The sequence below is a fragment of the Oratosquilla oratoria genome, chromosome 11 (genome assembly GCF_046742065.1).
Source record: "Oratosquilla oratoria isolate Oo_2021 chromosome 11, ASM4674206v1, whole genome shotgun sequence".
NCBI classification, from domain to species: Eukaryota; Metazoa; Arthropoda; class Malacostraca; order Stomatopoda; family Squillidae; genus Oratosquilla; species Oratosquilla oratoria.
The window spans coordinates 56,414,809-56,427,308 of NC_134787.1; the positions used below are offsets into that span (position 1 = coordinate 56,414,809).

The 12,500-nt window shown below is 38.6% G+C and overlaps 1 protein-coding gene across 5 annotated transcripts in view; it reads left to right on the forward strand.

The window, feature by feature from the left end:
- LOC143029836 (glutamate receptor ionotropic, NMDA 2B-like) overlaps nucleotides 1-12,500 on the forward strand; it is a 597,917-nt gene that overhangs the window by 563,642 nt on the left and 21,775 nt on the right. For all 5 annotated transcript variants that reach the window (XM_076192921.1, XM_076192923.1, XM_076192922.1 and 2 more), the window contains exons 17-18: nucleotides 3,847-4,028; nucleotides 9,914-10,149. In XM_076192921.1, coding sequence (XP_076049036.1) covers nucleotides 3,847-4,028; nucleotides 9,914-10,149 — 418 coding nt within the window. The remainder of the gene's footprint in view (nucleotides 1-3,846; nucleotides 4,029-9,913; nucleotides 10,150-12,500) is intronic.

Sequence of the window (12,500 nt, forward strand, 5' to 3'; positions counted from 1 at the left end):
CTTCTATTTTGTGAATGATAGTTTTCAGTATAATTTTATCTCATTTGATCAATATTCATCTTGTTTAGATATATCTATTTTTGTTGTCATCCATCTATACGTTCCGTCCATCCTTCCTTTTGTCTTTCTCTCTTCCTTCCCATTTTCATTCCTTTTTTCCATTTTCTAATCATTCAGTCCACATTTTCTTTATTTTTTGTTTGCCATTCCCTTTCCCCAATTTCTGTTATTGACTTCGTTTCATTTATGTCATGTGTATGTTTGCGCCTATCAACCGTTTTTAGTTGACTTAAATTTGCTTGTTTTTCACCCATTTTGTTATATTTCTTCTTTTACTATAGCTTTGCTTCTCATAGTCCTATTCATAATTGTCTTTGTCCTTTTTTTTTTTTTTTTTTTTTTTTTTTTTTTTTTTTTTTTTTTTTTTTTTTTTTTTTTTTTTTTTTTTTTTTTTTTTTTTTTTTTTTTTTTTTTTTTTTTTTTTTCGTTCGCTTGTTGGGAAGGCTTTGTGAATCTGTCCTAAGCTTCCTTTAATGTCTCCCGTTCTTACTTCCTAAGAGCGTTTCCATTCTGCCTTTTTAACATAAACTTTCAGTCGTTCTATTCTTATACTTTCTGTGGTTTTGGTTTCCAGTCCCTCTGGAAGGCTATATTTGCCTAATTATTTGTTTGTTTGTTTTCCTAATTCTTTCATTTACTTCATCTTTATTTTCCCCGACCTGCTCCTCGTTCCTTTACTTTCTTCATTTCCTTCTTCCCTTTTCTGGACTTCATACATCTTCCCCTCAGTCATTATTTAATTTAGACATGTTTTTTTCTGATCGCTGCATCACGTCTTCTTTCGTCGCCGGTGAAAACAAAGACGTTTTGTGTTACTCTTTACCCCTTCCTTTCTTTATTGTTCGTTGTAGAATTTATGTTCTTGGTGAGATCAGATGATTTCTTTCAAATAAGACACCGGAGACTTCGAACTGTGTTATCATGTATACAACGAAATGTTGGGTGATGTTGCGAGTTGTGTTCAGGTGTCTTGGTGTCTTTGGTGGGCTTCGATACTCTCGAGGCAACTTTCAGACCTTCGTAGTCTGTAACGGTGGTATTCTTAAAAAAACAAATAAACAGATAAACTAAACCAGAGAAAATAACAGATGTTATAAATAGAACAAAATTGAGATGGGCTGGGCATGTAGAGCGAATGGAGGACCACAGAATTCCAGAACGAGTTATGATGGGTAAAGTGCCTGGAAGAAAACCCAGAGGGAGACCTCGAATGAGATGGAGAGACGGTGTTGATGCGGAAATGGACAGAAGAGGAATAACTAAAGCAACCTGGATGACAGCAGAAAAAGACCTTGAACAAGAAAAAACAAATATAAACAAAAAACAATGCAAAGGTTTCTGGGCTATATAAAGAGGTACCTCGGTTACAAAGTCCAAGAAATCGCGCTGGTGCTGAAGAGTTCGTTGGTGCAGCCACAGCTAGAGTATGGAATGCAGGTCGGGCAGCCTTGCCTTTGACTGGGCACCGAACGACTATAAAGGATGGAGGATCGTGCCATCGACTTAATCCCTTCGGGCCTGCAATCGGTGGAGTTGCTTACCAAAGCGGTGTAATGGGCTTCATACCTTGAATATCCTCCAGGTATAGACCACATTTTTTTTTCTTTTTTTTAGTTATATTACTTGTTCCTCCTTGTATTTCCACCACCTCTTTCTCTTTTTCTCTTTCTCTCTCTCTCTTTCTCTCTCTCTCTCTCTCTCTCTCTCTCTCTCTCTCTCTCTCTCTCTCTCTCTCTCTCTCTCTCTCTCTCTCTCTCTCTCTCTCTCTCTCTCTTTCACACTTCTCTCTCTCTCTCTCTTCTCTCTCTCTCTCTGTCTGTCTCTCTCTCTCTCTCTCTCTCTCTCTCTCTCTCTCTCTCTCTCTCTCTCTCTCTCTCTCTCTCTCTCTCTCTCTCTCTCTTTCTCTCTCTCTCTCTCTCTCTCTCTCTCTCTCTCTCTCTCTCTCTCTCTCTCTCTCTCTCTCTCTCTCTCTCTCTCTCTCTCTCTCTCTCTCTCTCTCTTTCTCTTTCTCTCTTCCCCTCTCTCTCTCTCTCTCTCTCTCTCTCTCTCTCTCTCTCTCTCTCTCTCTCTCTCTCTCTCTCTCTCTCTCTCTCTCTCTCTCTCTCTCTCTCTCTCTCTCTCTCTTTCTCTTTCTCTCTTCCCCTCTCTCTCTCTCTCTCTCTCTCTCTCTTCCTTTCTTCCTCGACGGCACCAGCTGTTGGCTGCATATTGGTCGGTTCGTAAATCCAATTTTTTCCCTTTTACGGAGGACTGAGGAATATCGTTGGGCGAAGCTGATAAATCCTCTCCAGCCTCTGTCGACGAAACGTGTCTACCCATCATCGCCGGCCAAGAGGTCGGTAGTTGGAGAAGGACAGAAACTCCCCAAGACGCGACTGGTAAGAGCCCAGTTCTGGAAGTTCTACCAGACCGAGGAAGTAAACAGAAATCGATGACGGAACGAAAATTGTATTGCTTCTGCTCGGGTTGAGATTTGTCAACAGTAATTATCTTTCCAGAACAGCTTCATCTGAAGTTATTCGTTTAGCTTATTGCATCTCCCGGCTATTCTAATACTCCTTTACCATTCTCTCTATCTTCCTCCCTCTCTCTTCGTTGCTGCTTCCTCCTTTCTTCACCATATCTGAGCCATTCAAACAACAAAGCACTCCAAATTCATCATTAAATGTCAAATGGCTCTCAGGCGTTTCGAAACGTCTCAAAGCTGTGTTAGTGTCAGGTTTGAGCCGGAATTGTATAGAAAAGTTAATTGGAGACTTGGCGTCACTCCTTCAGGGATACATAGCGCGTCGCATTGTGACGACATTATATCAACAGATTAAACGACAAGACAAACGAACTTATTGTTATGGAACTCAATTGTCTAGATCAGTAACGGGAACGTAACGCTAACATAAAAGTAATTGAATAGATAGGCTGAAGACAGTTCACATCTGGATAAACACAAATAGGTTGTTGATATTATGGATTTCATTTTATCGACAATTCTAATTTTGTAGACAATATCGTTCCGCTGTCGCGTGGGATGAATAGATTGACAAACTATTTAATATTTCGTCGACAGTAAACAGTGATTCTATCTTTGGGTACCACATAGCACCGAAGAGATGGGGGTCATAGAGACTATAGAGGGTAGATTTAAACAAAGTAAAACAGTGGAACAGTAGAAATCAAAGACTGGTCAGCATTTTTTTTTCTTCTAAGGCGGGGGGGGGTTATAGACATGGATGTAAAGATAAACTGATAGATAGATAAATGGATGGATGGATGGATGGATGGATAGAGGTATTAGAATATATATATATATATATATATATATATATATATATATATGTATGTATGTATGCATGAATAGATAGATAGATGTATGGACTATGTATATATATATATATATATATGAGTGTGTGTGTGTGTGTGTGTGTGTGTGTGTGTGTGTGTGTGTGTGTGTGTGTGTGTGTGTGTGTGTGTGTGTGTGTGTGTGTGTGTGTGTGTGTGTGTGTGTGTGTGTGTGTGTGCATATGAAATCAGAAGTTCCGGTGTGTGTGTGTGTATTTGAGTAAAATAAAAGTTCTGTGCACTTTGTATGCTGAGTTCATCATTCATTTCTATCGTCTAATGTTTCTTTATGCACAGTAATTCTATGTGTAAACATCGAGCATGGTTCAAACTGCATCAATAGATAGACTAGATTATGGAGGGATTAGTTCTTGATGATGAACTGCAGTTCACGACGTTTCTAACTTCTTAATACTAACATTGTTTGCTTCTGGCTTCTTTTTCCGTTAGGGAGCTTGATGCTTTCCTGTACGATGCCACCGTCCTGGAATACTTAGTAGGACAAGACGACGAGTGTAAGATGCTCACGGTCGGATCCTGGTACGCCCTTACTGGTTATGGTGTTGCCTTCCCCAGGAAATCCAAGTACATCGAGATGTTCAACGAAAGAATTATGAACTACAGGAGGAACGGTGAGTAAATTGTGGGTTTCTTTGTCTGATATGCGATCAAATGTATATGAGCATCAAGGGATTTCTTCGATGGGAGATCCGAAGGAGTAAGGATACCCTCTGATATGCAGAACGAAGTAAAAAAAAAAAAAAAAAAAAAAAAAAAAAATGTAGGAATCAACGCTGTTTCTTTCTATCTTCATGAGATATTCCCTACATTTGTTTTTTGTTTTGTTTTTTTCATTAATGGTAATGAATAAGTGAAAAACGTCTATTTATACATCTGAGACGTTCACACACGAATAATGACAACCGCGTTTAGTTGTACTACCTTATACGCACGTATACTATAATCGGTTAACTTGGAAGTTAATCTACCCAGAAAAAAATCAGTGTACGGAGATGGTCATTTGAGACCGTTTTTAACCCTTACAGCCCAAAGAGATCATCTCAGATAAACAAATATATTCTAGTATTAAACATACATACATATATACATATACCAAAGACTTTTCCCCCTTACACGGGGGGTAGCCAAAAAGAAAAATGCATAGAAACCACTCCCACCCATTCCATGTCCTATATATTCCACTCCCCTCCGCTCTCCTCCCTCTCTCTTATCTTGGCACCTCCTGGATGACGGGTCATCCCTGCATCCTGTCCACTGCCCTGGGTCAGAAGCAGTGTCGCACGACACAGCACAAAATAGATCATTCTTTAGCTCGTCTATGTTAGGATTGGGTATACCAATAGTGTACCTTTGAGTACAAACTCAAATTTGACTCAGATTTGATTCAGTTGAATGGTTAAACTTTAATTGAGATCAAACCTACCCCCCCCCCTGACTAACCAAGAACGATATCTTCAGCGCCAAAGTCTTGTCTTCTGTTGTTGTTTTTTTCGTGAACCCTGTCTCATAGTCAAAAAGATTTTAGTTAACTACATATTTTCTTTTCTTTCCTGATAATGTCTAGCTTTCGGCCAAGCTTTTACGTCGATTTGATGTCTTTGGCTAGTACATAAGTTCTGTGCTTTTGTCGAGGACTTTTCCGGTCAAGCTTTGGCTCGTACACGAGTTCCGTGCTTTTGTCGATTTTTTTGGTCGAGCTTTGGTTCATACACGAGTTCTGTGTTTTTGTCGAAGACTTTTTTGCTCAAGGTTTGGCTCGTACACGAGTTCTGTGCTTTTGTCAAGGACTTTTTCGGTCAAGCTTTGCCTCATACATAAATTCTGTGCCTTTGTTGAGGACTTTTTTGGTCAAGCTTTGGCTCATACATGAGATCTGTACTTTTGTTGAGGACTTTTATGGTGAAGTTTTGGCTCATACATGAGATCTGTACTTTTGTTGAGGACTTTTATGGTGAAGTTTTGGCTCATACATGAGTTCTGTGCTTTTGTCGAGGACTTTTTCGGTCAAGCTTTGCCTCATGCATGAGTTCTGTGCTTTTGTCGAAGACTTTCTCGGTCAAGCTTTGCCTCATGCATGAGTTCTGTGCTTTTGTCGAGGACTTTTTCGGTCAAGCTTTGCTTCATACATGAGTTCTGTGCTTTTGTCGAGGACCTCAAACAGGTACTTGACTTCTCTTTCTTTTTACTTCTCAGTCTACGAGACTCGAACAATTTCCTATCCCATCGATTTCAAGAACCCAGATCCGCGTCTATAGGCCCTGTTCACACTAGCGGTTTGAACGCGCGGAAACCGCGGTGGTACCGCATAGTTAAAGAAAAACCGCATGGTTGTGTGTGAATGCCTCTATTGACATACACTGTAACTGAACCGCAAGCGTCTCTACCTTGATAAAGTGTTTCAGATGAGTCTTTTAATAATTTTTAGGCTCAGCGTGGATCTAGAAAGAATTAGATTCTAGTTTATTCTATTCAATTTAGAAAAGTCCTCGATTTCCTGTGACCTTTCTTCTTGAAGATGCGGCTACATTCGACCTATCCCGGGAGGGAAGTGCCTTCCTGAAAATTTTCGTCCATTTCGGAAATGGCTAACTTTCCTGGGGGACTTTGTTTAGATCTTTGTTATTAAAGCAGAAATATCAGAAGCCTTTCTTTGTCTGTTTTGAACATCTAATCTCAAAATTTCTCTTTATGGGTTCCTACATTTCTCTTTGTTTTTCGTTTTTCTTTTTTTTCTTTTTTCATTTCGAATCTATTTTCTTGATGATCTTCAAAATCTGTTCCAACTATGTAAATCATTCTTCATACTCTCTCCCCTTTAGTACTTCATAATCTTATTCACTAAATCTTTTTTACTTTCATCCTTTAGAATGTTATTCTAAAAAAAGAAACAAGATTTAAGCATACTAAAACCTAAATACATTTCCTTCAAATCTTCGTGCTTAAAAATACATAAGCCTACTAAGTACAAAAATGTCCGTTTATGTTCGGAATGAAAAAGAAATGAAGTTTGGTACATACTGGGGCAGACGCGGCACTATACAAAGGGGAAATGGTTGTTAAAGCGACGGGAAATTGAAACCAATAAAATTGTATTCAAACTCCCTCTCCTCTGGCGTCCTCCATTGCTTTCAGACAATACGAGTGATGTCTATAGACCAGTATTTCTTCGGGCTTTCTGTCTATCCATATGTGTAACATTTTACTTTTATATCCAGTGCCCATACAAATTAGCAGACATACATACGTACACCCACATACACACACATACACATACACACACACACATAAACACACACACACATACACATACGCATACACACACACACATACACACATATACACATGCGCACACACACACACACACATATACACATACACGCGCGCTCATACACACACACATACACGCGCGTGCGCACTCATACGCACGCACACATACACTCACACACACACACACACACACACACACACACACACACGCGCGCGCGCGCGCACACACACACACACACACACACACACACACACACACACACACACACACACACACACACACACACACGCACACACAAGCACACACGTGCTCACGAATGCACACCCAAATTAACAAATAAACAAAAACAAACCAGCGAACAAATAAACAGGTGGATAAACAAGCACTCACGCACAGCTGCGTGTCGTAAACAACGCTTTTTGGTGCTGTGTTATCAATAATCTTCCCAGGTCCGGGTCACTATAACCGGAAATATACTCTATGGCGTAAGCGGTAAATGTTAATTCTAAACGTTTTCTCTCGCAGCCTTAAAACTCGTTTTAGTTTATTTGATGTTTCCTCCTCTTGTGTATACACTGTTATTGATTCATACATCCGTTTTGGTTCTGGGTGTAAAAGTGGTCTACATCTGTTATGGTTATGAGTGATCTGCTGCATGTTATTTCTTTCCGTTTTCTGACGTCATTTTTTGGTGGTTTGTTTTGTGCAACAGGAACATGACTGGTGCAAGCACCGATATTTATGTAATACAATTTGTTACTTCTCTCCACTCCTAGTGCTCTCTCCTCTCTCTCTCTCTCTCTCTCTCTCTCTCTCTCTCTCTCTCTCTCTCTCTCTCTCTCTCTCTCTCTCTCTCTCTCTCTCTCTCTCTCTCTCTCTCTCTATCTCTCTCTCTCTCTATCTCTATCTCTATCTCTCTCTCTCTCTCTCTCTCTCTCTCTCTCTCTCTCTCTCTCTCTCTCTCTCTCTCTCTCTCTCTCTCTCTATCTATCTATCTCTATCTCTATCTCTCTCTCTATCTCTCTCTATCTCTCTCTCTCTCTCTCTCTCTCTCTCTCTCTCTCTCTCTCTCTCTCTCTCTCTCTCTCTCTCTCTCTCTCTCTCTTTTTTTTTTTTTTAGTCTCGTGTTTCGGCATAACTCCGATTCCGTTTTCTTTATTATTATTCTTTAAGGAAGGCAGATCACCTTGGATATACGTATTCTTCAAAGGTGCGATCAATACAAACTATATGATTATATAGATTTATGTTTAACGTCACGCATTCCCCCCTATCAGGAAGTCAGGACGGTACCCCTCACCTTTATAGTATGGAATTTAATTAACCAGGCCCTGAATTCAGCTCATTTGTGGCAGGGTTCGATCCTTTCTCACTTCGACCTTCGTCCTAGGTAGAGACGCTTTTACCCGATCAGCCACTCAGCCACTTACATTGGACAACTAAGAAGAGGCACTTTAAAAGAAGTTTGCAAAAAACGAAATGACGCAGGTCACATATATATATATATATATATATATATATATATATATATATATATATATATATATATAAAAACAACACAACAAAGATATGTCCTAGCACATTTGTAAAATAATACTGATGACCCACTTTCGGAGAAGAATATATATCCTGGATGAGGGGACATCCTTGCATCTCGCCCATTGCCCTGGGTCAGAAGCAATGTCGCAAGACACAGCACTTCCACAGCAAGGCCGCTTCATTAAATCGGAGACCTCCCCTCTCCATCCCCTCGTGCATAAAAGGGAAAGACGCAAAGAAACAAAAAAAACAATCAATACAAAAAAAAAAGAAAATAAAGATTACATAGCTCTATCACTATCATTTTAATTTCGCGTTAGCCATAATATGTGGTGTCGGCTTTGGATACAGTTACGCGTCTCCTGGCGTGGACTTCTCATGCTCACCTTATACTGTAAGAGTTACAAAACTGAGAATAAAGATACGTGAATCTATACTTTAAGAGAATAAATTACTCAAACTAAATTAATTCTTCAAGGATGCCAATTTAATGATATGCACCATATCCTCTACCCAAAGAAAAAAAAAATCTTTGAAACTCAGGCTTATAAATATCAAAAAACGAAATTGCAAAAACGTACAGAAAAATAAGAAACACGAGTTACAAGGGTATGCAAATATACCAAAAATAAAGAACAAGGAATGCATTCGCGTGTGCTTGGAAGACAAAAGACAAGAGCATTGAATAGGTCAGTTCTCGGAAGATTGAAGAAGTATGAAATTCACGTAGTCTTTACATCACTTGGAAATATTAAAACAGAATTTAGACTTCAACAGTCTGTAAAAGGAACATTATACTAAACATAAAAGTGTATATATAATGTGCTCAGTAATAAGTATGAAAGTATGAAAATCACGTAGTTTTACATCACTAAGAAATATTAAAACAGGACTACTATACTAAACATAAGAATACATACATAAAGTGCACAGTAACAAGTATGAGAGTATGAAATTCACGTAGTCTACACATCACTAAGAAATATTAAAACAGAATTCAGACTTCAACTGTCAACAGCAGGAATACTATACTAAACATAGGAATACATATATAAAGTGTTCAGTGACAAGTATAAAAGTATGAAATTCGCGTAGTTTTTACATCACTAAGAAATATTAAAACAAAATTCAGACTTCAACAGTTTGCAACAAGAATGCTATACTAAACATAGGAATATATATATAAAGTGCTCAGTAACAAATTCTATTTCATACCCACACGAAAAGAGGTTCGTGAGCTTACAATGTTGACCTGGAATTGATTGAGTTGATCAATTCATATTCAAATAACCACCGCATTGACTATTGTGATTCTAAAGGTGAACTCGTTTTTTCTCTCATCATCATGATGGGTTTCAAATTTTCGATATGTCACGTTCCCACTCATTTACCCAGGATTTGTATATATGTGTGTGTGTGTGTGTGTGTGTGTGTGTGTGTGTGTGTGTGTGTGTGTGTGTGTGTGTGTGTGTGTGTGTGTGTGTGTGTGTGTGTGTGTGTGTGTGTGTGTGTGTGTGTGTGTGTGTGTGTGTGTGTGTGTGTGTGTGTGTGTGTGTGTGTGTACACGCGTGTCTGCACGCGCATGTGCCTGCACGAATTTCCGAACTTACAATTTCATTATTCCTCATGTACCTATACCATGTAACACCTGTTTTTTTTTTACAAGACCTTCATCCTGTGACCTTCCAGGCTACCTCGAACGTCTGAGTCGCTTCTGGTTCACTGGAGCCTGCAAACCCGATATGCAGAAGAAGTCTTCGAGTAAGCCTTTGGCCCTGGAACAATTTATGTCAACCTTTTTGCTCCTCGGTTGTGGAATTCTCCTCGCGTTGCTCCTCCTAGGCCTCGAACACGTCTACTATAGATACTTCAAAACGTATCTGGACAATACAGAGCATAGCGATTACTGTGCATTGCTGAGTATGGTAAGTGATTTTGTGATTCACCCAAAGTTTGCTTTCTGGGGATTTTGTGTTTAGCATTTTTGTGTCTTCTGACAACTTCAATCCCGTTGTTCTAAGTACCTCTCTGGCTTTTATTATGTCTCAATCCACGGAGAAGGTCTGAGTTACTAGAAAGTGATACTTGCTCTGACAATCTAGACAAAGAGGACAAAGGTCAAGGTTTTGAAGGCAGAGAAGAAGCTCGTGGTAGAACCTCAACACCCATGAAATATATATAATCATACAATTCTTTATGATCCATTCTTAACTTATATTTTTATTTTTATTTTCTTACACATCTTTTCTATATAGGAAAACTAAATTATTAATTAAAGTTTGAGAATGACTGTGGTTTCGATTAAGTATTGTACAGTAAGTTTTGTAAGTACTGTATAAAATAGAAGGACAGACAACTGAAACCAAAGTTCTTAAAAGGTGGTCAGGGAAGAGATGCAATTTGTGTTGCAAAGGGCCGCGGCACCATTTTACAAATTACTCCTGTTCAGAGACTGACTTCGGTGCCTGATCAAACTCTGTTTGTCTCCAGTCTGCATTTCTGTTTCCCCAATCCACTGTCTCACTCTCACTCTCACTCTCACTCTCATTCTCACCCATACTCTCATTCTCACTCTCTTTATCACTCCTTTTCTCAATAGCTCTCTCACTCACTCACTCTCTCCCTCAATTTCTCCCTCATTCATTCTCTCTTTTTTTCTCTGTTTTTCTCTGTTTTTCTCTCTCTTTTTATCTCTCTCTCTCTCTTTTCTCTCTTTTTCTCTTTCTCTCTCTCTCTCTCTCTCTCTCTCTCTCTCTCTCTCTCTCTCTCTCTCTCTCTCTCTCTCTCTCTCTCTCTCTCTCTCTCTCTCTATCTATCTATCTATCTATCTATCTATCTATCTACCTATCTATCTATCTATTTACCTATCTATCTATCTATCTATCTATCTATCTATCTATCTATCTATCTATCTATCTATCCATCTATCTATCTATCTATCTATCTGTCTATCTATCTATCTCTATCTCTATCTCTATCTTCCTCCCTCTCTCCCTCCCTCCCCTTCAAAGAAGAATAAATCTGATGACATTTAACTTCCACCACCACTCCTTTCTATCACCTTCCCTGAAGACGCTATCACACTGGGATATTTTTCCCTCGACTGTTGGAGCAGGTTTGCAGCCAGTAGCTCTCAGGAAGTATTCTGATTATATGCTGGAGGAAAATAAACTTCTTCAAACATATCAAATATCATTCTATGTAAGGATTTTTTTCCCCAATTTACGGCATGCAGTTGATTTCAACAACTTAAGAGGGGTAAAAAATTAATATTAATCTGAAACCTAACCTAACCTAACCTGACCTAGCCCACCTTAGCCAATCCTAACCTAACCTGACCTGACCTGACCTGACCTAATCTGAATTAACTTAACCTAACCTAAACTAAACTAACCTAACCTAACCTAATCTAACCTAACCTAATCTAACCTAACCTAACCTAACCTAACCTGACCTGACCTAACCTAACCTAACCTAACCTAGCCTAACCTAACCTAACCTAACCTGACTTAACCTAGCCTAACCTAAACCTAAGCTAACCTAACCTAACCTAACCTGACCTAACCTAACTTAACCTAACCTAACCTAAAAATTCTGCATGCCGTAAAATGGAAAAGACCCTTATATAAAATGTTGAGAAAACAAAATAGATTACCAAAGTGATTTCACGGTGGAACAACTGCTGGAGGTGGATGGCGGTACCGACGATTAATTGGGGATTGGATGAAAGATAGCCCCTTTAGATTTACCCCTTCTAGGAGTCGTTAAGGATAGAGGCGCTGGTTATAAGCGACGAAATGCACTCATCTGTACCACAGCCCTCCTTAACTTGGGGACAAAGGATTACAAAGGATTACAAAGGAGGAGCATGCCCTGAGGAGACCGTTTGGTCCATAATTAGGTCGTATGCGAAAAAAATTAGAACGATAGATAAATAATTAAACAAATAAATAAATAGATAAATAAGTAAATAAATAAATTAAAAATAATAATATGAATAAAATAAATAAAAAATAATAATATGAATAAAATAAATAAAAAATAGATAAATAAATAATAAATAAAAATCATAATAATATAGATAATAATAAATAGAATAAATAAATAGGTAAACTTAAATAATAAACAAACAGGTAAATATTAACTAATAATAAATTGAGAGCAAATGTGGACACTTAGACTAATTCCCTCAACACGATCTTGTCCTTTATACGTTCTGACTAAAAAAAAAAAAAAAAAATCTTATTCAATTCAAGAAACGGTCCCTTGATTGAAA